Source organism: Salvelinus alpinus, chromosome 19, assembly GCF_045679555.1.
Source record: "Salvelinus alpinus chromosome 19, SLU_Salpinus.1, whole genome shotgun sequence".
Classification (NCBI taxonomy): domain Eukaryota; kingdom Metazoa; phylum Chordata; class Actinopteri; order Salmoniformes; family Salmonidae; genus Salvelinus; species Salvelinus alpinus.
The window spans coordinates 50,427,944-50,454,780 of record NC_092104.1 but is presented as its reverse complement, the minus strand read 5'-3'; the positions used below and the strand labels follow the sequence as shown (position 1 = coordinate 50,454,780).

General features: G+C 44.1%; 1 protein-coding gene across 2 annotated transcripts; it reads left to right on the top strand.

Moving 5' to 3' along the window:
• Positions 1–50: 50 nt before the first annotated feature.
• mapk4 (mitogen-activated protein kinase 4) lies at positions 51–22,265 on the top strand. Of its 2 annotated transcripts, XM_071353953.1 has the most exons (7): positions 61–448; positions 3,238–3,681; positions 3,899–4,487; positions 14,200–14,344; positions 15,291–15,458; positions 15,679–15,886; positions 18,978–22,265. In XM_071353953.1, the coding sequence occupies exons 3-7, from the start codon at positions 3,945–3,947 to the stop codon at positions 19,912–19,914; spliced, it is 2,001 nt and encodes a 666-aa protein (XP_071210054.1). In that variant the 5' UTR covers positions 61–448; positions 3,238–3,681; positions 3,899–3,944; the 3' UTR covers positions 19,915–22,265. The 2 variants fall into 2 exon arrangements, with proteins under 2 accessions (XP_071210053.1, XP_071210054.1); XM_071353952.1 differs by having other exon boundaries at positions 51–448; positions 3,238–4,487.
• Positions 22,266–26,837: the final 4,572 nt, after the last annotated feature.

The window sequence follows — 26,837 nt, the reverse complement described above, 5'->3', positions numbered from 1 at the left end:
GATATAGCTAGGCTATATCAGAGAATAGTTTTTTTCTTCCTGTTAGGGCTATGGGATGGCGCTTCAGCAGGTGTCAGAGACATTGATTGACAGCTGCGAACGTGACGTCATATCGGGGGGCGCCGTGGTGGAGTTTGTGTTTTAGAAGAGGTTACAACGCTCCGTGTGGGAAGTACCGAAAGAAAGAGAGCAGCACTCAATAATTCATAGTGCAGCCTATGCGCAGACTACCGGAACAGATATCCTCGTATCCTATTCTTAAATAAATAGTTTTATGCAATTAGCGGATACCTACAGTAACCACGATCTTGGTCACAGTCCCGCTGACTGATTCCATACTTTCTTTTTGACAGTCAAATAGACTAGGATAATTGTCGAAAACCTCCACAGATTTTTTTCTCCATCTCTTGCGACAGGCTGCGATGTTCATCCTAGCATATGCTATATGGTGAGTGCTCTCGCTGTGTTGTGATATCTTGCTTGTGCCTTTGTAGTTTTCAATGGATGGGCCGATAGATAACGCTACGCTCGCTGAGCAAAAGGCTGGCTACTGGCCCATGTTCATCAGAGGTTTTCACGTCCCAAGAAATTTGGGAATGACACTTTTTACCGCATCTTTTCTTTTTACCTTTAGAGGTTTTGAATGTTTCTTGTTGCTATCAAGGCGTTACAATGTAGCCACCACCACACACAATGATGCAGCCCGATGCATTGTGCTACAGTAGCCTAGCCTATAACCAACAAAAAACACTTCATGACCAAAAGTATGTGGACACCTGCTCGTCGAACATCTCATTCCAAAATGGGCATTGATAGGCAGTTGGTCCCCCATTTGCTGCCAACAGCTTCCACTCTTCTGGGAAGGCTTTCCACTAAATGTTGGATCATTGCTGCGGGGACTTGCTTCCGTTCAGCCACAAGAGCGTTGTGAGGTCGGGCACTGATGTTGGGCGATTAGGCCTGGCTCGCAGTCGGTTCCAATTCATCCCTAAAGGTGTTCGATGGAGTTGAGGTCATTTCTGGATGGACCTGGCATTGTGCACTGGGGCGTTGTCATGCTGAAACAGTAAAGGGTTCCCCAAACTGTTGCCATAAAGTTGGTAGCACAGAATCGTCTAAAATTAACTAAGGGGCTTAGCCCGAACCATGAAAAACTATTATTCCTCGTCCATCAAACTTTATAGTCAGCGCTATGCATTGGGGCAGGTAGCGTTCTCCTGGCATCCGGCAAACCAGATTTGTCCATCTGACTGCCAGATGGTGAAGCATGATTCATCACTCCAGAGAATGCGTTTCCACTGCTCCAGAGACCAATGGCTGCGAGCTTTCTACCACTCCAGCCGATGCTTGGCATTGCGCATGGTGATCTTAGGCTTGTGTGCAGCTGCTCGGCCATGGAAACATATTTCATGAAGCTCCCGACAAACAGTTCTTATGCTGATGTTGCTTCCAGAGGGAAGTTTGGAACTCGGTAGTGAGTTTTGCAACCCGAGGACAGACTATTTTTTTTACGTGCTTCAGCACCCGACGGTCCCATTTTGTGAGCTTGTGTGGCCCGTTGATGCTCCTAGATGTTTCCACTTCACAATAACAGCACTTACAGTTGACCGGGGCAGCTCTAGCAGGGCAGAAATTTGACAAACTCACTTGTTGGTAAGGTGGCATCCTATGACGGTGCCACGTTGAAAGTCACTGAGCTCTTCAGTAAAGCCATTCTACAGACAATGTTTGTCTATGGAGATTGCGTGGCTGTATGCTTGATTTTTACACCTATCAGTAACGGGTGTGGCTGAAATAGCTGAATCCACTAATTTGAAGGGGTGTCCACATACTTTTGTGTGTATATATAGTGTATATTTTTAATGACTGTAATATTAGCCTATAAAATGGCCATAATAAATAACATATAAAATAACAACAGGTAACTGAAAATGATCACATATTTTCTGTCATAGGTCTACTAGTGTGTCAACTTCTATTACTTGTGGATCTACAGGCTAGACTGGTTAATAAACATACAAATCAGTGGAGGCCACTGAGGGGAGGACGACTAATGGTAATGGATGTAATGGAGCTAATGGAATGGCATCAAACGATGTGTTTGATACCGTTCCACTGATTCCACTCCAGCCATTACCACAAGCCCATCCTCCCCAATTAAGATGCCACCAAACTCCTGTGATACAAATACCTTAATCAACTCGCGTCTGTTCACACTGCTATGCTTTATCTTGGCCAGGTCGCAGTTGCAAATGAGAACTTGTTCTCAACTAGCCTACCTGGTTAAATAAAGGTGAAATAAAAAATAAAATAAAAAACTATGTAATGTGCCTATAGACTTTATGCCTGTGTTGCAAAGAATGGGAAATAAAACGGACCGCAAGAAGCCCAAACAGATATAATATTTGACTTAAATGTAATAATTTCAAACAGATTTCCAAATGTTTAATAACTTGGAGCTGTTTTCCCAGTATTTTATGTCAACATTTTTACAAATATTATGTTTTGCTCAGAAAACTTGAGGGGCCAAATAAAATCACCCGCAGGCCAAATTTGGCCCACGGGCCGCCAGTTGGGGTACCCTGCTCTATACCTTTGACATAGATCCAGTGTCAATAGGCCTATCTTTGTCTCCATTGAGGGAAATGCCTATTTTAAAATAGAACAAGAGCATTGTATTTTCTACTGATGGGCTATGGCACAAAAATAATTATCTTGAGCACATTTGTCAGGTTTGAACTGAGTAGGTCTATATACAAAAATATCCAAATGGAGCACATTCATTTTATAAATGATCTGGGCTTCAGATGTCAATGAATTTAATAGGCCAAACATGATCTGTTATTGTGCTGTGATATTTGTACCCCAGTAATTGCCTACTACACCTTGTTATAATTATATAATATATCTAACCATTAAGTCATTTTAATGTTAAAAATAATCATTAGAATGTGGTGATGTCTAGATTGTTCTTCCACTAGACTATGCTTTGCAGTAGTTGGGCTCTGACATCCCATATAAACATCAGGTAGGCCTATACATAAGCTATGCTGTCTGTTCCTTGCATCTATTATATTAGGTAGGGATAACATGACACCAAGTATGAGTTCTGTGTGAATGAGAGGCATAAAAGTGAATTGTGCGTTATCACCATGCAGTCCACATTAAAATGCGGCACATAGGATATCATCTTTGTATTTCATGCATAACTTGCTTTATCTCCCCCCTCTGTCGCAGAAGCTTCAGGTGGTAATGGTGGCAAACAGCAGTATCCAGAAACCAGAGGGAGGCAGGGCCATGCTACAGCTCTAGCCACAGGCTGAGGAATTCCATCGACACTCATTAACTCAATGCCACAAAACCGGGATTGAGTGGGAAGTTTGGGAATATCGTCGGCCAGGGGAGGACTGAATGGGCGGGTCACTAACTGACTGATAGACTGCTATGGAAGGAGCGGGATCCACTAGAATCTCTGTGAATGTAACTCTCGGCTCATTTCCCCAGGGGGAGTTGAGCTGGGATCGCTCAGCTAGGATTAGAGACCAGTACCGAGTGTCTGCCTCTGCCATCCCATGCTTCTATCTGTAGCAGGCACAGTTGGGGCGTTGCTATGGCAACACTTGCCCTGCACCGGGGTGTAGAGTTGTCTCATCACTCGCTCTACACTCTCTGATATCTGAGGTAGATGGAACAAGCTTGACTACTGTACACGTTGTTATATTCACTTTGTTCAAGAGTGATACACTTGAAATTCTATGGAGCTTATTCCAGGAAAAGCAATCATAACCCATGCAATTATAAAACAATGACCATTTTACAGATGGGATTATTTACTTATGTGTATGTATGACTCCAGTTCCTTTTATTTGCTTTGTCAAATCATGTACCATCCTTTCAGATTTTTTTACCTTGTCATGCAATAACTGGTGGAGGTCACCTGAGCCATGGCCAAACAGGACTCCCCACTGTTCCTCCACGGCTTTGACCTGGGGGACGTCTTCATAGACCCCCGGCCCCTGGGCAGCGGGACCACTGGTCTGGTTCTGTCCGCTGTGGACAAGCGCAGCGGCCAACGGGTGGCTGTGAAGAAGCTGGCGATGCGTGACGTGGTCAGCGTGAAGCACGCCCTGCGGGAGGTCAAGATCACGCGCCGCCTGCAGCACGAGAACGTTGTACGCGTGCACGAGGTGTTGGGCCCCCACGGCCGCCCGCTTCATCGCGACCCAGCCCAGCTGAGCGCCCTGTACATCGTCCAGGAGTGCATGGAGATGGACCTAGCTCACCTGCTGGAGCAGGGGCCACTTCCTAGTGGGCACACCACTCTGCTCTTCTACCAGCTCCTTCGAGGCCTCAAGTTCATCCACTCAGCCAACGTGCTGCACCGCGACCTCAAACCAGCGAACATCTTCCTCAACACAGACCAGTTACTGCTCAAGATCGGTGACTTTGGCCTGGCCAGAATCGTTGACCCACACTACTCCCATAAGGTGAGACTATAGTTAAAGTGGGCTGCAGTTAGAAGGGAACAGCTAGCTCGGGGTCAGTATTCGTAAAGCCTCAGAGTAGGAGTTCTGGTCTAGGATCAGTTCTCAGCTGTCCATGTTGTATTCATTGTCTGAAATGCAAAATGTATCCTAGATCATCACTCTTAAGACGCTTCATGAATCAGGGCCCAGGAGTTTTTCCTAACCATGTGACCTGACCAGAAAAAGCTGGCCTTAGTCCTAGGGAAAAACTCCTGGCCCTACATGTAAGGCGGAGACATAAAAAAAAACGACAATTGTACTGCATTTCCAAACGACACAGCATTCTACCCATATTAAGATGCCTCTTTGTGCATGTTTCTGTGCGGTCGTGGTGCGTGTATGAATAGATCCTTGCACCAAGTCGCATGCATCAACTCTGTTGCCTTGTGTCGACTTTGATGATTCTCTGCTTTGCATAAATGGAAGTGACCGCATCATCATCCGTCTATAGCTAGTGCTAGAGACGCGCTTTCATAACCTAACCCGATTTTAAGTTACCTAGTAATCAAATGGAATGATTTCCCTGTCTGTTTGTTGAGGATAAGCTTCTGGGAGATTCATGTGACAATGTACTGGTCTATTGTACTGCTTTATTATTGTGGTGGAACACTGTGTAACACTAGTAGCCCAGCGAGGGCCCAGTGGAAGGGGAACTTTGTCCTGGCCCGGGCCCAGACCCAGAGATCTGATCTCGGGGCAGCACGGTGTAGACAGGGGAAAGAGATGGCTCAGGCTGTGAGCGGGAGTGTAGCCAAAATAACAAATGGGCAGTGCTGTGCTCTGCGTGAAGTCGAGAGAGAAAAAAGCATGGATGCTGCTCTTACACAGTGGATTGTGCATAGTTGGCCAGCTATAGAGTAGTCTGTGTATCAACTACACATCTGGCCTGGCCTCCCTTACCCATCATCAGAGTATGGGTGAAATGTGTTAGTTGCAACAGCTGATTTGGACATCAAACACTTACGCCTTTGTCAGGATAAAAATCAGGTTGTATGGATGCTAGAGTGAAAAGAAGGAATAACCTTTTTATGTCTCTCCTCTGAATGAACACAGGCCTGTCGGAGGAGTTCAGAGTAGCTATGTGAATAGACGTTGTTCGGACATGAGGGAACGAGGGGAGGCTGAATGGAACAGGAAGAGCAAGGTTGTGTTCCAAATGGCACCCTAATACCTACATAGTGCCTTTTGGATCCTGGTCCAAAGTAATGGAAGTATAGGGAATGGGGTGTCATTTGGGACACAACCTTGTTCTCCCTGTTCCATTCAGCCTGCCCTCGTTCCCTCATGTTCGAACAACGTCTATTCACGTACAGCGCATTCGGAAAGTATTTAGACCCTTTGCTTTGAGACTCGAAATTGAGCTCAGGTGCATCCTGTTTCCGTTGATCATCCTTGATGTTTCTACAACTTGGTTGGAGTCCACCTGTGGCAAATTCAATTGATTGGACATGATTTGGAAAGGCACACACCTGTCTATACAGTGCCTTGCGAAATTATTCACCCCGCTTGGCATTTTTCCTATTTTGTTGCCTTCCAACCTGGAATTAAAATATATTTTTGGGGGGTTTGTATCATTTGATTTACACAACATGCCTACCAATTTGAAGATGCTAAATATTTTTTATTGTGAAACAAACAAATAAGACAAAAAAAGTCCATACTTTGTAGAGCCACCTTTTGCAGCAATTACAGCTCTTGGGATATGTCTCTATAAGCTTGGCACATCTAGCCACTGGGATTTTTGCCCATTCTTCAAGGCAAAACTGCTCCAGCTCCTTCAAGTTGGATGGGTTCCTGCTGGTGTACAGCAGTCCTTAAGTCATACCACAGATTCTCAATTGGATTGAGGTCTGGGCTTTGTCTAGTCCATTCCAAGACATTTAAATGTTTGCCCTTAAACCACTCGAGTGTTGCTTTAGCAGTATGCTTAGGGACAGATTTGGGGAAGGGTACCAAAACATTTCTGCAGCATTGAAGGTCCCAAAAACACAGTGGCCTCAATCATTCTTAAATGTAAGCAGTTTGGAACCTGCAAGACTCTTCCTAGAGCTGGCAGCCCGCCCAAAATACGTAATTGGGGGAGGAGGGCCTTGGTCAGGGAGGTGACCAAGAACACAATTGGCACTCTGACAGAGCTCCAGAATTCCTCTGTGAAGTTGGGAGAACCTTCCAGAAGGACAACCATCTCTGCAGCACTCCACCAATCAGGCCTTTATGATAGAGTAGCCAGACGGAAGCCACCCTTCAGTAAAAGGCACATGACAGCCCACTTGGAATTTGCCAAAAGGCACAAAGACTCTCAGACCACGAGACACAAGATTCTCTGGTCTGATGAAACCAAGATTGAACTCTTTGGCCTGAATGCCAAGCAATACATCTAGAGGAAACCTGACACCATCCCTACGGTGAAGCATGGGGGTGGTGGTAGCATCATGCTGTGGGGATGTTTTTCAGCGGCAGGGACTGGGAGACTAGTCAGGATCGAGGGAAATATGAACGGAGCAAAGTACAGATCCTTGATCTGCTCCAGAGCGCTCAGGACCTCAGACGAAGGCGAAGGTTCACCTTCCAACAGGACAAGGACCCTATGCACACAGCCAAGACAACGCAGGAGTGGCTTCGGGACAAGTCTCTGAATGTCCCTGAGTGGCCCAGCCAGAGGCCGGACTTGAACCCGATCTAACATCTCTGGAGAGACCTGAAAATAGCTGTGCAGCGACGCTCCCCATCCAACCTGACAGAGCTTGAGAGGCTCTGCAGAGAAGAATGGGAGAAACTCCCCAAATACAGGTGTGCCAAGCTTGTAGCGTCATACACAAGAAGATTCTAGGCTGTAATCGCTGCCGAAGTTGCCTCAACAAAGTACTGAGTATGAATCCTGGTCTGAATCCTTATGTAAATGTGATTTCAAATTTTGCAAAGATTTCTAAAAAAGGGGTTGCTTTTTGCTTCATCATTATGGGGTATTGTGTGTAGATTGATGACGGGAAAACATTTTTTTCAAACATTTTAGAATAAGGCTGTAACGTAACAAAATGTGTAAAAAGTCAAGGGGTCAATACTTTGTGAATGCACTGTAGCTACTCCTCAGTCCAGGCAGCCATGTACATAATGTGTACCTAGCTACCGCTCTCTCTCTCTGAGTGGAACAGAATGTTCAGTACTGAACTCTACTGACAGGCCTGTGTTGATTCAGAGGAGAGAGAGATACAGGGTGTGTCCTAAATGGCACCCTATTCCCTTTGTTAGGTTCTAAACAAACAGTGTACAAATTCAAACAGATGACTAGGAATAGCTAAAAACCAAGTGTATTCCCCCACTGGGTCAAACAGCTGCAAATACAAAGACATGTTTACACAAACACATATATTTATACCCTCCTACGAGCCGGAGTCAACTCCTTGCACTTCTACACAGCCAATAGATCTCTGTTGCTAGTCAGGAACTTAATTGGTTCCTGTCATTGGTGTAGCCTCCTGCTAGAACATTCATGGGTGTGGAAATGTATGTGTGTGACAGGACTGACTGTTCCTCCTCACTGCATCTGTCCTGACTGTGGCCCAAATTCCTCACTCCTCCCTACTCCACGGTTGTCCTACATTATCAGTGGCTGAAACCAGGTTGTTGCCCTTTGCCTCCCTCTTTAGGAGCCATGAGATTTAACAATACCATGTTTAAACAGAATGTAAACTTTCTGCACTCCCCCTTCCTCACTCAGTAACTTTCCATACACCTACTTCTTATCCACCCTTCATTGACCCCAACAAATACCTTCATTATACATGTAAAATAATCAATAAGTTCTATTATGTTAACATGAATAAGTGTATTTCAAGCTAGACTCCCTTAGTTCTGAATAGTAACTCCATACTTTCAACATATAAACTTTGAAATGAAATCAACTAAGTTAATTTCTATGTTTATACCTCCGAGACTTACAGCCTCTGATTTATAATCACACTCTTATTCCCCCTCTTGTTGTTCAGCTGATAATGACATTTCAGCTGGAGCTTTTGACTTTCCATTTCCTCCTTCGGGTTCCTAAGAGAGTTATAGCAGAAGACTTGAAAAGTAAAGGAAAACTCAATATGACAGTTATTAGTAATGCGTTAAGCAATGCATAATGATATATGCAAACAAACCAACAAGTTTGATAACATGACGATTCCCACTCTGTCTTAGCCTGGCTTCTTCCAGGGTTCTAAAAAAACCTCCTCATGCTTTCACCTAGTCTTCCCCTGTTAGGCCACAGGTTACACACCATATCATCCTCACTTCAGCCCTCCCCCACCACTAACACTGCCCATGATGCATACTTCAAGATGCGCTGTAGTCCAGTTCCATGCTGTTACTATAGCATCCTTCGCCACTACTACAGCTCCTTCAGTTTACTGTCCCTACAGCGACTGCCATTTTAGAATAGCTATTACATTGAATCTGTTTCCTGCTCCTGATCTCCTGTTGCCTTTGTGGTTCACCGATAGATCTAGAACTAAATCTTTCAGATACCCCTTACCGGTTTCCCAACTCCTACCAGGTTTTCTAGCCACCACCATCTCCGACGACATCCAATGTTCTGCTACAGTCGGTATCTGTAGATAATACTTCTGTGCTCAGGTGAGGTACACGTCTCTCATCCCAAGGCCGATCTACACCGCACCCCTTTGTGAACACCCTCGTTACGGTGTAAACTTTGGGGCCCAACGGTTGATAAGCAGCATCCTTCTAACACTTTCCTGTTACCGTCACTCGGGTCCCACTGCTGGCGGTTAGGAACGGTAGAGAGATTAGTGGCGTATAAAAACTTTCAAAAAACGTTTTACCCCTTTCTCACCCCAATTTCGTGGTATCCAATTGTCTCATTGCTGCAACTCCCGCACGGACTCGTGAGAGGCCAAGGTCGAGAGCCGTGCGTCCCCCGAAAAACAACCCAACCAAGCCGCACTGCTTCTTGACACAATGCCCACTTAACCCGGAAGCCAGCCACACCAATGTGTCGGAGGAAACCCCGTGCACCTGGCGACCGTGTTAGCGTGCACTGCGCCCGGCCCGCCACAGGAATCGCTAGTGCGTGATGGGACAAGGACATCCCTGAAGGCCAAACCCTCCCCTAACCCGGACGACGCTGGGCCAATTGTGCGCCGCCCCGTGGGTCTCCCGGTCACGGCCGGCTGCGACATAGCCTGGACTCGAAACCATGAGTCACATGTTTCTTAATCACACTGCAGGAGATGCTATTATCACAGGGAAACTCCCTTCTGGTTAGGTGGCTTCCTGTATACAGGGATCTGTAGCTAGTCTTTCAAGAGTTGAACCCCTCACTAAAAGTTGACAAGAGTCTGAAATGATACCACTATCTCTGCTACTCCTACCATGATCTGGGTATGCGTGACGTTCAACTTGTCTTCATAGTAGTCTCTAAATTGTGCACAGTTAGATTTCCTTCCATCTACTACAAGCTATCCCCTGTATCACCATACACAGAGGAGTGGTATCGTTCCCCAGAGACTCTATTACCCACTTCCTTAATTTATGAGCCTCACAAATCTCCGTCCCAGTCATATTAAATTCTGCTTTCCCAATTCCCTATAATGTTAACGCCTTGGTTTTTGGGACTCAATAGAATGCACTGATATCGGTCCTGCCAGAATCTGCAACTAAAACCCTTATGGAAGCATTCTCAGACACGGGCCCCCTATAAACTACCAAGCAGTTTCCTCATGGATTGCAATGTAATCGGCCATAATTGGCGTCCAAAAAGGCCGAATACCGATTGTTTTGAAATTGGGCCAAAAAATTGGCCATGCCGATTAATCGGTCGCCCTCTAGTTAAACCACTGTTAGTGGTGTAGCCTCCTGGTGTCATTGGTGTAGCCTCCTGCTAGAACCTTCATGGGCGTAAAAATATGTTTGTGACAGGACTGACTTCCTCTGACCTTGGGCTGAATTCCTCACTCCTCCCTACTCTACGGCTGTCCTACCTTATCAGTGACTGAAACCAAACTGTTGCCCTTTGCCCCCCTCCTTAGGAGCCATGAGATTTAACAATACCATGTTTTAACAGAATGTAAACTTTCTGCACTCCCCCTTCCTCACTCAGTAACTTTCCATACACCTACTTCTTATCCACCCTCCATTGACCCCAACATAAACAGTTGAAGTTAGAAGTTAAATTAACATACACTTAGGTTGGAGTCATTAAAACTTGTTTTTCAACCACTCCACAAATTTCTTGTTAACAAACTATAGTTTTGGCATGTCGGTTAGGACATCTACTTTGTGCATGACACAAGTCATTTTCCAACAATTGTTTACAGACATATTATTTCACTTATAATTCACACTGTATCACAATTCCAGTGGGTCAGAAGTTTACATACACTAAGTTGACTGTGCCTTTAAACAGCTTGGAAAATTCCAGAAAATGATGTCATGGCTTTAGAAGCTTCTGATAGGCTAATTGACATAATTTGAGACAATTGGAGGTGTACCTGTGGATATATTTCAACGCCTACCTTCAAACTCAGTGCCTCTTTGCTTGACATCATCGGAAAATCTAAAGAAATCAGCGAAGACCTTTAGAAAAAAATTGCGGACCTCCACAAGTCTGGTTCATCATTGGGAGAAATTTCCAAGTGCCTGAAGGTACCATGTTCATCTGTACAAACAATTGTACGCAAGTTTAAACACCATGGGACCACACAGCCGTCACACTGCTCAGGAAGGAGACGCGTTCTGTCTCCTAGAGATGAACGTACTTTGGTGAGAATCAATCCCAGAACAACAGCAAAGGACCTTGTGAAGATGCTGGAGGAAACAGATACAAAAATATTTATATCCACAGTAAAACGAGTCCTATATCGACATAACCTGAAAGGCCTCTCAGCAAGGAAGAAGCCACTGCTCCAAAACCACCATTACAAAAGCCAGACTACGGTTTGCAGCTGCTCATGAGGACAAAGATCGTACTTTTTGGAGAAATGTCCTCTGGTCTGATGAAACAAAAATGTGACTGTTTGGCCATAATGACCATCGCTATGTTTGGAAGAAAAAGGGGGAGGCTTGCAAGCCGAAGAGCACCATCCCAACCGTGAAGCACGGGGGTGGCAGCATCATGTTGTGGGGGTGCTTTGCTGCAGGAGGGACTGGTGCACTTCACAAAATAGAATGCATCATGAGGTAGGACAATTATGTGGATATATTGAAGCAACATCTCAAGACATCAGTCAGGAAGTTAAAGCTTGGTCGCAAATAGGTCTTCCAAATGGACAATGACCCCAAGCATACTTCCAAAGTTATGGCTTAAGGACAACAAAGTCAAGGTATTGGAGTGGCCATCACAAAGCCCTGACCTCAATCCTATAGAACATTTCTGGGCAGAACTGAAAAACCGTGTGCGAGCAAGGAGGCCTACAAACCTGACCCAGTTACAGCAGCTCTGTCAGGAGGAAAATTCACCCAACTTATTGTGGGAAGCTTGTGGAATGCTACCCCAAAAGTTTGACCCAAGTTAAACAATGTAAAGGCAATGCTACCAAATACAAATTGAGTGTATAAACTTCTGACCCACTGGGAATGTGATGAAAGAAATAAAAGCTACTATTATTCTGACATTTCACATTCTTAAAATAAAGTGGTGATTCTACAGTTAGTTTTCATCACATTCCCAGTGGGTCAGAAGTTTACATACACTCAATTTGTATTTGGTAGCATTGCCTTTACATTGTTTAAGACAGAATGTTTACTAGGATTAAATGTCAGGAATTGTGAAAAACTGAGTTTAAAAGTATTTGGGGTATGTAAACTTCCGACTTCAACTGTACATTCATTATACATGTAAAGGAATCAATAAGTTATATTATGTTAACATGAATAAGTGTATTTCAAACTAGACTTCAACACCTTTATAGTGTACTAGTGCAGCACAACTATTCCCTATAGTGCATTACTTATGACTAGAGCCTATGTGGCTCTGGTCAAAAGTAGTGCGCTATATAGGGAATAGGGTGTCATTTTCGCAACCGTAGCGTCTCCGGTTCAGCTGCTGGGATAGTCCTTGCATGATAGTACCACCATTTTAAGAATATTTCATCCTAAATGTAACGTTGCAAAGACCTTAGCAGCAGACGCAACAGAGAAAAGACGTCAGGGATCTGTCGTCAGCCTCCGACGTGGAGAGGAAGCTGACGGGCTGTTTGAATTGTTCCTATCGTTTCAATTGACCCGTGAGTGTGCCGCTGCGCTCGTGAAAGTAAGCATGTCAGCCTGTGACAGAGGGTTGGCAGGTTTCCTTAAGCATTACGTTGTCATTATTAGTGCCAATCTCTCCTCAATGGTGCTATACCATTTTTTTTATTTTGTTGCCGAATTTGTCATAATGACAGATGCTTTGATTTGAAGTGCTAACAACGCCTAACAACATTTCGTTACTGTCAAATATAGACATAGGATGTGTCCCAAATGGCATCGTATTCCCTATTAAGTGGACTACTTTTGACCAGGGCCCATAGTAACGCAACAATGCACCTAAAATGGTACATCTGACTTTTGGAACCATCAGTGACTGACTAAACTGTGCTTTTGGACAATAAGCAGAGATTTGACAGATTGCTTAGTCACAGAAGAGGGGCTGCAGCAAAGGTGATAGGAGGAGGCCTAACTGAATCTCTCCGCCTGCTGAGCTAACCCTATTTAATTATTAATCACCTGGAGAGTGGGAGAAGGTGAGAAAGGAGAGAAGGATGGAGGGAGAAGTGAAACGAAGGAGAGTTGGAGAGGGGGAGGTTGTGTGGTCCTAAGGCTGTCTCAGCTGCTTCTCATCAAACATTGAACAGTGCTCCGTTAACCATTGGCAGAGAGTGGAGTGGAGGGGAGGGACAGAGAGGACAGGGGATGCTTACCTTGCACTGGGGTTGTGTAATGCAATAATCAAATTCAATTCAAGATCCTGCAGAGGTTGGTCGCAGTGAATGTTGGTCTCAGTCCAGTGGCTGTGTGTTTCATAATCTCATCTCTACGTCTATCAGGTGTGTGTGTGTGTTTGGGGGGGGGGGGGGGGGGTACCGGAAAAAGTCCCCACAAGGATTGTAAAACAAGGAAAATTCTCCCTCATGGGGACATTTCCCTGGTCGCCATGAAGACGAAGGCTATTTTAGGCTTAGGGGTTAGGGTTAGGGTGACAATTATGGTTAGGGGTTAGCGAAGATAGGATTTTGAATGGAAATCAATTTTTTGTCCCCACAATGATAGCAAAGCAAATGATTTGTCTGGGTGTAATGGATGTTCTAAATAAAAAAGAGGAGATAAAGTGGTCAAGTCGTGCTGCTCTGACGAGATGAAGCCGGTGTGTCATTAGGCAGAATAGTGAAAGAGGGACACTTCAAAGGAGGTAGGTGCAGTAATACATTTTCACAAATGCTTTTTCTCTGACACTCTGTTCCACCATACTTAGATATATATTCTCAACTTTGTAACTGACATGAAGAAGAATACCGCCTTCTATAGCCTACCCGTAAAGTGTGAGCGTAAAGAATTGGGGGCAGCTGTAAAAACGCCCTCCAAATATCTTAGCAAAAGAGCTATTAAAACATTTACAAAGTTAGAGAACATTCTACGTATAAATGTACTTGTTACGCTTACCCTGTGTGTGCTGTTGTCTGTGTGTATTGGCCAGGGCTACCTGTCAGAGGGCTTGGTGACTAAATGGTACCGGTCTCCACGCCTGTTGCTCTCTCCCAACAACTACACCAAGGCCATCGATATGTGGGCAGCTGGCTGCATCCTGGCAGAGATGCTAACAGGCCGCATGCTCTTTGCAGGTAAGAGGTCTATTGAGGTGGAGAGGTGTGGATATGAATATGATCTGAGAGATTTAATGATTCAGATAAACTGGGTAGTGCCCATTTTGTTTTTATGCTGTTGGGCAGTACTATCTATTTGTCTGTCCAGGATCTTTTTGATGTTGTGAAGAGATAGTATACTTTGTTTACGGGGATGTAATAATACAGAAATGTCCATTTGCATGTCTGTTCTCTATCCGACCTGCTTAACAGTGTCAACAAGAGTAATTATTAGAAGCAAAATGTTCCAGGATATGTGTGTCTCCCAAATGGCACCCTACTTCCTATGTAGTGCACATATGTTTTTTTACCAGGGTTAAAAGTAGTGCACTATAGGAAATAGGGTGCCATTTGGGACAGAGCTGAGCTTTTATGTTGTCTCGCAGTGACAGTGTCATTATAGCTCCCACTGCTGTTACGATTACACTGGCTGAAGTCGAAAGAAAAACAGATCATTTGGAGACTTGAACAGAAACCAAACAGAAAAAAAGGCTTTTTGTGCTCACATTATATAATAATCATTTTAAGACAGTTTCGTTAGGCTTTTGGTGTCATTGTTTAATATTAATTTGGTCATGTACAGATACTGAATAATTGGGTCTGGATAAAAGTATGTGGTCCATGACCGTGTCAGTAGCTCGTTAGTCATGAGGGTGCAGCTGTTCTTTTCCCAGTAGCCTGCTCCAACCATTTTAATACCAGTCTTTAAAAATACTTCTACTTCTAAGTTAACCTCAATTTCAACACTAGCCTTTAACAATTTCTTAACTTCTACCACAGAAATACTTTTGGACAGTTAAACAAGGCACCTAATTTTTCTTCATGAAAATGACCTTTTCTAGTTTTGGAATCATGATTTGATTGATATAGTTCTTTACTCCTGGTACTCTGTCTTCCTGCCTGATTCCTCCTGGCTGCTCTGCAGGAGCCCATGAACTGGAACAGATGCAGCTGATCCTGGACACGGTGCCTGTGTTGAGGGAAGAGGACCGCCTGGATCTTCTGCAGGTCATGCCCACTTATGTCAGCCATGGCTGGAAGGTCAAGAGGTCATTTAGGGAGCTGATCCCTGAGGTGGAGGTGGAGGCGGATGGTGAGCAGGATGGAGGGTGGAGAATTAGATGGAGCCTTTGTTCTCCCTTAAACGATAACTGTTTTATGCTAAAAATCATGAACACACGTCTAACTTGTTGCCTACTATTCCTAGAGAAAAAAATATTTATTCCTGATGCGATATGGCATTACTTGCAGCCACGTATGCACATCATTTGAAACCATTTTCTATTCTCTGTTCACGTCTCTTTCTCCACTAGCCATTGATTTTCTGGAGCGTATCTTGACCTTTAACCCCATGGACCGGCTGACGGCAGAAGCGGCCCTGTCCCATCCCTTCCTGCAGCAGTACTCATTTCCTCAGGACGAGCCCATGTCTCCCCAGCCCTTCCGCATAGAGGACGAGCTGGATGATAGCCTAATCACGGAGCCTGGTCACAGCCAGGCCTTTAGCTCTCACTGGGACAGGTGTGTGTCTAGCCTGGTCCCAGATCTGTTTGTGCTGTCATGTCAACTAGTGACAAGGAGTTGACATGATAGCACAAACAGATCTGGGACCAGGCTAGTGTGTGTCACCCATAGAGATACATCTAAACTCTGCAGAAAAAGAAACGTCCCTTTTTCAGGACCCTGTCTTTCAAAGATAATTCGTAAAAATCCAAATAACTTCAGAGATCTTCATGGTAAAGGGTTTAAACACTGTTTCCGATGCTTGTTCAATGAACCATAAACAATTAATGAACATGCACCTGTGGAACGGTCGTTAAGACACTAACAGCTTACAGACGGTAGGCAATTAAGGTCACAGTTATGAAACCTTAGGACACTAAAAAGGCCTTTCTACTGACTCTGAAAAACACCAAAAGAAAGATGCCCAGGGTCCCAACTCATCTGCTTGAACGTGCCTTAGGCATGCTGTAAGGAGGCATGAGGACTGCAGATGTGGCCAGGGCAATACATTGCAATGTCTGTACTGTGAGACGCCTAAGACAGCGCTACAGGGAGGCAGGACAGCTGATCATCCTCGTAGTGGCAGACCACATGTAACAACACCTGCATAGGATCGGTACATCCGAACATCACACCTGTGGAACAGGTACAGGATGGCAACAGCAACTGCCCGAGTTACACCAGGAATGCACAATCTCTCCATCAGTGCTCAGACTGTCCGCAATAGGCTGAGAGAAGCTGGACTGAGGGTTTGTAGGTCTGTTGTAAGGCAGGTCCTCACCAGAGATCACCGGCAACAACGTCGCCTATGGGCACAAACCCACCGTTGCTGGACCAGACAGGACTGGCAAAAAGTGCTCTTCACTGACGAGCCGCGGTTTTGTCTCACCAGGGGTGATAGCCGGATTCGCGTTTATCGTCGAAGGAATGAGCGTTACACTGAGGCTTGTATTCTGGAGCGGGATCGATTTGGAGGTGGAGGGTCCGTCATGGTCTGGGGCGATGTGTCACAGCATCATCGGACTGAGCTTGTTGTCATTGCAGGCAATCTCAATGCTGTGCGTTACAGGGAAGACTTCCTCCTCCCTCATGTGGTACCTTTCCTGCAGGCTCATCCTGACATGACCCTCCAGCATGACAATGCCACCAGCCATACTGCTCGTTCTGTGCGTGATTTCCTGCAAGATAGGAATGTCAGTAATCTGCCATGGCCAGCGAAGAGCCCGGATCTCAATCCCATTGAGCACGTCTGGGACCTGTTGGATTGCTGAGTGAGGGCTAGGGCCATTCCCCCCCAGAAATGTCCTGGAACTTACAGGTGCCTTGGTGGAAGAGTGGGGTAACGTCTCAAAGCAAGAACTAGCAAATCTGGTGCAGTCCATGAGGAGGAGATGCACTGCAGTACTTAATGCAGCTGGTGGCCACACCAGATACTGACTGTTACTTTTGATTTTGACCCCCCCCCCCCTTTGTTCAGGGACACATTATTCAATTTCTGTTAAACTGAACAAGTTCCACAGACTTTTCACTATGTCTTAGATGTTGAATCTTGTTATGTTCATACAAATATTTACACATGTTAAGTTTGCCGAAAATAAACAAGGTTGGCAGTGAGAGGAGAGGTTTCTTTTTTGCTGAGTTCATATAGTACTATGTCATTCATTTCTATTTAATTCTATGGTCTCAGCTTAACTTCACACAGAGACACATAGCAGCAGACGGACTTAGTGAAAAATAACACAGCAAAGCAACATAAAGAGATTATGAAAGGAACTGTGACATGGCTGTGCACAATGAATACACCAAAGAAAAGTATAAATAAAGTTGAGTAAGATGTAGCCGAATAAAATGTTGCATGGATGTTATATATATATATACAAGCTAATTCATTCTACTCTTAATTAAATCTCCTGGCAGACACTTCACCTGCATGCCGCTGTTGCCCTCTTAAAAGCCAGTACATAAATTTTTTTTAAACGCAACCTGCAACAATTTCAACGATTTTACTGAGTTACAGTTAATATAAGAAAATCAGTCAATTTAAATACATTCAGTAGGCCCTAATCTATGGATTTCACATGACTGTGATTGGTCACAGATACCTTAAAAAAAAAAAATCTGATCCACGCCCCTGTCAGTATCTGGTGTGGCCACCATTGCCTCTTGCAGTGCGACACATCTCCTTTGCATAGATTTGATCCGGCTGTTGATTTTGGCCTGTGGAACGTCCCACTCCTCTTCAATGGCTGTGTGAAGTTGCTGGATATTAGCGGGAACTGCAACACGCTGTCGTACACGTCGATCCAAAGCGTCCCAAACATGCTCAATGGATGAAATGTCTGAGTATGCAGGCCATGGAAGAACTGCTCGCCCACACGACGCCATACACGGTCTGCCATCTGCCCGGTACAGTTGAATCTGGTATTCAGCCGTGAAGAGCACACTTGTCCAACATGCCAATGGTCATCGAAGGTGCGCATTTGCATTTACATGTGGTTGAGGCCGGTTGGACGCACTGCCAAATTCGCTAAAACGATGGAGGCGGCTCATGGTAGAGAAATAAATTCAATTATCTTGCAACAGCTCTGGTAGACATTCCTGCAGTCAGCATGCCAATTGCACATCTGTGGCATTGTGTTGTGACAAAACTGCACATTTTAGAGTGGCCTTTTATTGTCCCCAGGACAAGGTGCACCTTTGTAATGATCATGCTGTTTAATCCGCTTCTTGATATGCCACACCTGTCAAGTGGATGGATTATCTTGGCAAAGGAGAAATGCTCACTAACAGGGATGTAAATAAAATTGTGCACAAAATGAGAGAGAAGCTTTTTATGCATATGGAACATTTCTGGGATCTTTTATTTCAGCTCATGAAACATGGGACCAGCACTTTACATGTTGCGTTTTATATTTTTGTTCAATATATGTTGTAGTGTCTACCAGGTGATTTCAGTTTCGTATTCATTTATCTTTCATTGTGTGTGTGTGTAGACAAATTAGGAGAAAATGTAACGGGTATAAAGACAACAAATATTTTCTTCACAACAATAGATCGAAATGGCTACTTTAGATATTTCATTGACAAGCACTTTGTTTCCACTGTGCAGGTATGAGACCAGCCTCTCATCAGACTTCTGCTGGCAGCAGCAGGGTGGGTGTCAGTGCTTGCCTGGGGTCTTGGAGGTGGGTGACCCAGAGGAGGAGGAGGTCCTGAGGGATCCCAAGGCAGGCTCTAACCCCTTGTTGGAGGAGGCCCAGGTGGACCCTCGCAAGTATTCCAACAGCAGCTCTGCCGAGCGCTTCCTGGACCACTCCCACTCCTCTCTGGAGCGTGCTTGTGGGGGCGCGGCCTATACTGAGCTGGACTGTGACCGTTCCTGTGACTACAAAGTGGGCTCTCCTTCCTATCTAGATAAGATTGCGTGGAGGGAAGACAAACCGCAGCACTACTCCGAGCCCAAGCTGATCCTGGACCTGTCTCACTGGAAGAGGAACAGACAGCTGCCGGTGCCTGAGCCTAGAGGGGCCAGTGTGGAGGAGCTGCCTGTGGAGGAGCCGCCTGGGGACCTGTTCCAGGAGATATCTCGGTGGGTGGAGAGCACTCAGTCTCGCCTCCACTCCCCCAGCCTGCCCCAGGAACCCCTGCCTTACTCCAGTTCACCCCCACTGCCCCTCTCTCCCATTCCCCTCCCCGCCCCCCTCTTCCACTGCTGTTCGCCGGTCCTACGGCCCTCAGCTGGGCTGGACGAGGACGACACACTCAGCCCACCTGCCTCATCCCGCTCCCCTCCCTCTCTGTTGCCCTCTTCTCCTCCGTCAATGTCACCTCCGATTCCTTCGGCGATCCATGAGCGCCTCCAGATGCTTCCCTCCAGGGGGCAAGAGGGCCCGTTTGACCTGGATGTGTTCATCACAGCCCTGAAGCTGTGTGGTCAGAGTGAGGACCTCGGTGGAAACCCAGACGGGGCCAAACAGGCCAACATCAATGGCGTATCCAGGCTTCCAGAGCGCAGACCACCCCCACGTCAGACTCCCAACTCCTGAAAGGAGCTGGGGTCCAAGGCGAACGCAGAGAGCACTGGTAGACTGAATAGTGAACGCATGTAGAAGGGGAAAAAATGAAGTTGCAGAAGATTTCATGGGTACATTTGTTTTTTTCTTTACCCATAAATCATTGGGGTGTGCGACTTTCTTTTCTTTTTTTCATAAGTAAGCGTTGCCTTGACACTAACCCTGCTCACTTAAACCAGTGGTGCTGCTACTTTGTTCAGAGCTACTTTTACTGTATGTTACAAGAATAAGAGGAGAGTGAGGTGTGGATCAAGTTCCATTTGGTACTGTTCGAACAACATAAGCTTCTGGTGGTTTTGCTACTGCATACAGTATGTCAGTGTGGTCACTGCTGTAAATGAATGTACGTTGTACAGCCTATGTTGCATCAACACAGCGGTGTGTACGCATTACAAGAATGCCTGCAAAGGATCAACATTTGGTTGGAGAGAGGAACTCCCGGGTATTCCGTCGCAGAATAGGTTGAAGAGAAAGCAATCGGCTATTTTTGGTTTACATTTTTGTTGAAATGACTCTTTTAAACATAACCCTTTTGTGTTAAGATATCTTCCCGAATGAGAGTAGCTATACAGTAGGTCTTCCTGCCGCAAATAGCTATTTAGAATTATACGAATATCTTCCATTTTAGTGGGAAGTATTTCCTATAAAGACCTACTGTCTTTAAAGGTCTGAATGTATTTACAGGTTCACGTCTTTGCATAACAACAGTAATCTCTGGTCCAGGGAGTGTTCCTCCAATAAGGAAAGTGTTAGTGGAGGAACGCTCACTAATGACCTGGACCAGAGTTAAAGAACAGATAAAGGGAGATGACCCCTGGGAATCCTATGATGTTGATACATTTGAACGTTTTACTGTTGACAATTGTATACATTGAACTACTGTTTCTTAAAGCATCTTCCAGATGCCTGTAATTGTTTGTCGACAGTTTAAGGTACAGCTTTTGTGGATTCTTTGTGTGTTCATTATTTATCTGAAAAGGAGTGCTCTCACAGTAATACAGTAAGATATCTGTCTAGCTTTTGCACACCCATGTTCTCACGGCAGGGAGATCTAAACGGAACAGTGACAACACTGTAGTCAGCCTGTAGCTGATTGTCATCACCAGGCTGACGTCAGAAAGCCTTCGGAATAGTCATGCACAAGGAGCAGCAGCTAAAAGGTCACACACTCATCAAGCACTCTAAACTCCTTGGCAGTGTCCCAAACGACACCCTATTATTCCCTTTTGACCAAAGCCCTTTGAGGATTAAAGGCTCAGTATGGTGAAAAACGTGAATTGCCTGTGTTTTTATATATATTTCTGCAATATGAGGTTGGAATAATACTGTGAAATGGTGACCATTATGTCGATGCCCTTTTAGTGTAAGAGCAGTTTGAAAAGACCGCCTGGAAGAGTTTCAAACCTCTCTGCCAATAACAGCTAGTTTCCAGTTTTCCCCTCCCCACTACCAGACAGTCTAGCACAATTCTTGCTAAGAAGCTATCTTTGTTTATTTTTTGACAATTTTTAATTGAAAACAATCACAGTAAGGTACTTAATTGTTACCCGTAAATGATTTGATATTGAGATAAACATGGCTGCATTGGACCTTTTTTAAGGTTCCATTTGGGACACACCCTTGTCTCCTGCTTTTACCATTGTTCCTACTAGTCAATGACAGCGAACGTTACAAAGTGGTTGGATTTCATAATGATATTATACTCTCGAGTCGTGAGCAATTAATCTCATTGCACAATATCACCTGGCATTCTAAAGGGGACACAATAAGCGAGCATAGTCAATTCTGGAAATTGCAGGGTGCAAACTGTTTTCAGAGCAGTGCGTTGTCATTTTAACATACAAAAAAAGCACATTGGACAGACACTGCCAGGGACCAGGTTCATAAAGGCCAATTAGGCTTCATGTGCAGTGTCAGATGCTATCTGGGCAAGTCCATGTTATTTTATTGGTAAAATAGGAGTCCGCAATAATATCAGAAATATCTTATTAGATCCGATGTGCTTGTTGAGACAGAATTATGTTCCTTTTAGTCTGGGAGTCGGGTTATGAATGTGCCTCAGAATAGGCCTACAGGCTTTTGCACACCCAAATAGGCCTATGCTTCCAGCTCGCTGAATGTAATAGTTTTGCATGGCTTGAGCCTTGATGAAAACTATCAAATGATTTTAACTATATAAATTGTGGACCATCTTTATTTGAGGATGTCCTGGTTGTATCACATATGGTAAAATCTGCAGCTTTTCACAGCTGAAATCAATTTACATTATCCCTTTTGCAGTTCCTCTTTTTGCTGATCAACTAAAAATAAAAGTTTACTAAACATTTTGTGTAGGGTGTTTTTTTAATTCCCCTTCCCTCTGACTGCTGATATCAACATAAATCCTCTATTATGTGCTCCGGCACACCTGGGGATGCAAATATTGGACTGTGACTCAAAGTCAAACCTCAACTCTCAGACCGTGTCCTTAAATGACAGTTTCGCAGAATTTCATCAGCTCTGGACTGAAGGTTCCCCAATCCTAGTGGGTGAAATGCAAAACTGACCCAAGGCCCTCATCTAGGGGTAACTTTATTCACGACACGCAGGTTGAAATATGAAACTCTGAACCAATAATATTCATTTGGGGACAGGTAGAAAAGCATTAAACATTTATGGCAATTTAGCTAGCTAGCTAATTTGTGTGGGTGCAATAATTGAATAACATGTATGTTTACATTTATTTTGGGGTGCAATAATTGAATAACATGTATGTTTACATTTATTTTGCAACGCTCGCGTGTAGTCAGCATGTAAGGGAGGACACAGAGAGGGAATGAACACGCCAAGGCTCATGACTCTCTCTCATACACAAACATCCTCTTCAAGTAACACCTATCTGATACAAAACAAGTGCTTTCCTGACTAGGGGCTGGATTTAATCCATAACGCAGAAGATCAGTGTTGTAGCGTGATTGAAATTTAAAAGCAATGTTTCTTTGCTTGCAGAGACCGCATTCACGGTAAATGCTGCAAAGGCTATGTCGGCTCAATCGAAAATTACCTTTACATTTCAACCGCTCTACAACGCTGATCTTAGGCTTTACTGATTGAATCTGAACTTCAGCATTATGGATTTAACCGAGCCCTGAGATCCCTGCTCCAGTTTCACATGTACTTCAATGGCTCCTGAATTTTCAATTTTCTCTCTAGGCAGAAGAGAGTTTAGTCAACAGTGCCCCCCCTCCAGTGGTGGACAGAGCACATTGTTTTTGTCACAGGCCAGGTGCACTCTAGGCAGTTTCAGCGATACACACAATTAATAGCCTTAATCTCAATTCAACTTGATATGGAAAGATATGAAACATTTGATAGGGTTTGGAAAGAAAACACTTAATCCTCCCATATGTAGGCCTAACCTACCTAAACCCTGTTCACTTGTGAAATAGGGTGCGGTTGCCCAGGACCATGGCTATGAGAGTCAGCCACCTCCCATTGTATATATGTCATATACATATTAGTCTTAGCAAGCTCTTGTGGCAGAAAGCTAAGCTTTTTATAATAGCCAGTGGTGGATAAAGTACCCATTGTCATACTTGACTTAAAGTAAAAGATACCTTAATAGAAAATGACTAAAGTTAAAGTGAGTCACACAGTAAAATACTACTTGAGTAAAAGTCTAAAAGTATTTGGTTTTAAATATACTTTGTCAAAAGTAAATTTAATTTCTAAAATATATTTAACCTTCGTATTAATGTAACCTTCGTATATATTTAACCTTCATTTAACATTTAACCCCCTCTTTTACGCTGCTGCTACTCTCTGGTTATTATCTATGCATATGTAACGGATGTGAAATGGCTAGCTAGTTAGCGGTGGTGCGCGCTAATGGCCTTTCAATCGGTGACGTCACTTGCTCTGAGACCTTGAAGTAGTGGTTCCCCTTGCTCTGCAAGGGCCGTGGCTTTTGTGGAGCGATGGGTAACGATGCTTCGTGGGTGACTGTTGCTGATGTGTGCAGAGGGTCCCTGGTTCGTGCCCGGGTCGGGGCGAGGGGATGGATTAAAGTTAAACTGTTACATTGATGCTGTTGACCCGGATCACTGGTTGCTGCGGAAAAGGAGGAGGTCGAAAGGGGGGTGAGTGTAACGGATGTGAAATGGCTAGCTAGTTAGCGGTGGTGCGCGCTAATGGCCTTTCAATCGGTGACGTCACTTGCTCTGGGACCTTGAAGTAGTGGTTCCCCTTGCTCTGCAAGGGCCGTGGCTTTTGTGGAGCGATGGGTAATAATGCTTCGTGGGTGACTGTTGTTGATGTGTGCAGAGGGTCCCTTGTTCGCGCCCGGGTCGGGGCGAGGGGACGGACTAAAGTTAAACTGTTACACATAGTCACCTTAACTCTACCTACATGTACATATTACCTCAATTACCTCGACTAACCTGTGCCCCCATGTAACGGATGTGAAATGGCTAGCTAGTTAGTGGGTACGCGCTAGTAGCGTTTCAATCAGTTACGTCACTTGCTCTGAAACCTATTAGTAGTGTTGCCCCTTGCTCTGCAAGGGCCGTGGCCTTTGTGGAGCGATGGGTAACGATGCTTCGTGGGCGACCGTTGTTGATGTGTGCAGAGGGTCCCTGGTTCGCGCCCGTGTTGGGGCGAGGGGACGGTTTAAAGTTATACTGTTACACCCACACATTGACTCTGTACCGGTACCCTCCATATAGCCTCGCTACTGTTATTTTACTGCTGCTCTTTAACTATTTGTTATTTCAATTTTTTACATAACACTTATTTTTCTTAAAACTGCATTGTTGGTTAAGGGCTTGTAAGTAAGCATTTCACTGTAAGGTCTACACCTTTTGTATTCGGCACATGTGACAAATTAAATTTGATCCGATTTGATTTGGTAAGCATGTTAGAGCTTGGTGAGAGCGTGGTTGTCTTAGTTGTTTTGCATACAACCTTCCCACAACTTTATGGGAATGGCCCTTACGAAAAAAGATTGCAGTCAGAGTGCAGTATAACTGCAGTACACTGTAGTATAACTGTAGTTAGAATGCAGTATAACTGCAGTAGGCTGCAAATACTCCGTCCAAAATAACACACATTTATTACTGCAGTATTTTGCAGTGTAATAACTGCTGTTATTCTGTAATCACTGTGTCCATAATACCACAGTCGACTGCAGTTACTGCACTTTTACTGCAGTTTCAAAACTGCAATCTTTTGTTGCAAGGATAATTGTTGCTACCAATGCTTTTTTTAAATATATTTCGCTAGCCATGGAGAACTGCAAAAGTGTTGCTACTGCTCTCAACAACAATTATGTTTGTATTGCTAGTAGTATGGGTTGGGATTATGGTTCATTGTTTAGCTAACTAGCGGGAAGGTTCCTGGCTTTTTCAGTGGCTAAATCAACTAGGCTCGTAATTTAACAATTTTATTGGCATACACGTTTGTTATTAAGGCACATGAAAGTTCACATGTTCTAGAAAGCATTTCTACACCAAAAAAAAACACGTATTTCTATTAAAAACAAAATTACGTTCAATGCCTCTCCTGTGAAGTAGTGACGTGTGACATATGCCTAGCTTCCTGAAACGGGTCACATATATGCCATTTAGCAGACGCTTTTAAGGAGGGGATGGTGTGGGTGACTGACTGGTGTCTGCTGGGGGTGGGTATTATGTGTGAAGGTTAGTATATATGCTCTATTGACATGAGGGGGTGGGTGGATACACAGTGCATTCTGAAAGTATTCAGACCCCTTCCCTTTTTCCTAATTTTGTTACATTACAGCCTTATTCTAAATTTGATTAAAAAAAAAAAAAATCCTGATCAATCTAAAAACAATACCCCAAATGACAAAAAAAAACAGAAATCCCTTATTTACATAAGTATTCAGACGCTTTGCTATGAGACTCAAAATTGTTTCATTTGATCCTCCTTGAGATGACTTGATAGGAGTCCACCTGTGGTAAATTCAATTGATCGGACATGATTTGGAAAGGCACACACCTGTCAATATAAGGTCCCACAGTTGACAGTGCATGTCCGAGCAAAAACCAAGCCATGAGGTTGAAGGAATTGTCCGTAGAGCTCCAAGACAGGATTGTATCGAGGCACAGATCTGGGGAAGGGTACCAAAACAGATTGTTCTGAAATCGTTTCTGTAGTTATAAACAGTTAAGATTAGCATTCCTGAAACATTATTTTGTTGAAATATAATTTGATCTCTGAGAAATTAAGCTAATTGATTGCACCTAAATTGGCCATGTTCATTTATAGGATTCATATAATCTTCAATAAATATACTACCTAACATCTGATTTTAACCATAATTCTTCCTAACAATAAGTAAACATGAGGAATCCAATAAAATGACCACAGACACCCCACGACAATCTCACCTTAACAACCAGTATATGTTCTCGATCTTTGACAAGTAGTATGGAGTTGTATTTCCTATGTATCTGGTGATGTTTTTTTTAGTGTGAACGTACCCAGTTTTGCTGTTCCTGCTCCTGCCACCACATTATTTTATCAATTTTGCTGGTCTCGTGTGTTTATTAAATGGATCACAACATTTTCAGTAACACTTTACTTGACACCCAGTGTCATAACACTTTGTCATAATATGTCATAACAGCTGACATAACTTGTCATAACCTGTCCTAATATGGTCATAGCACAGCCATGACCCATTTAGTTACACCTTGTGACATATATTGCATTATTGTATGGCTGGTTATGACACCTACATAAGTGTCAAAACCAAAATGTATTCAAATGTATTTTTTCCAGACCAAGAAGTTAACTTTTGTTTCAAAGTTTGTCTCTTAAAGCCTTTGTTGTTGTTATTAATTCTTTACAGTCCTGTTTTTTTCATCATATTTGAAATAACTTGTAGAAAATAC

Bases quoted from the DNA above. Each gene is read 5' to 3' on its own strand.
- mapk4 (XM_071353952.1), top strand. From the start codon at position 3,945: ATGGCCAAACAGGACTCCCCACTGTTCCTCCACGGCTTTGACCTGGGG. The intron at 4,488-14,199 runs GTGAGACTATAG...TGTATTGGCCAG, and splicing joins ACCCACACTACTCCCATAAG to GGCTACCTGTCAGAGGGCTT. The intron at 14,345-15,290 runs GTAAGAGGTCTA...GCTGCTCTGCAG, and splicing joins AGGCCGCATGCTCTTTGCAG to GAGCCCATGAACTGGAACAG.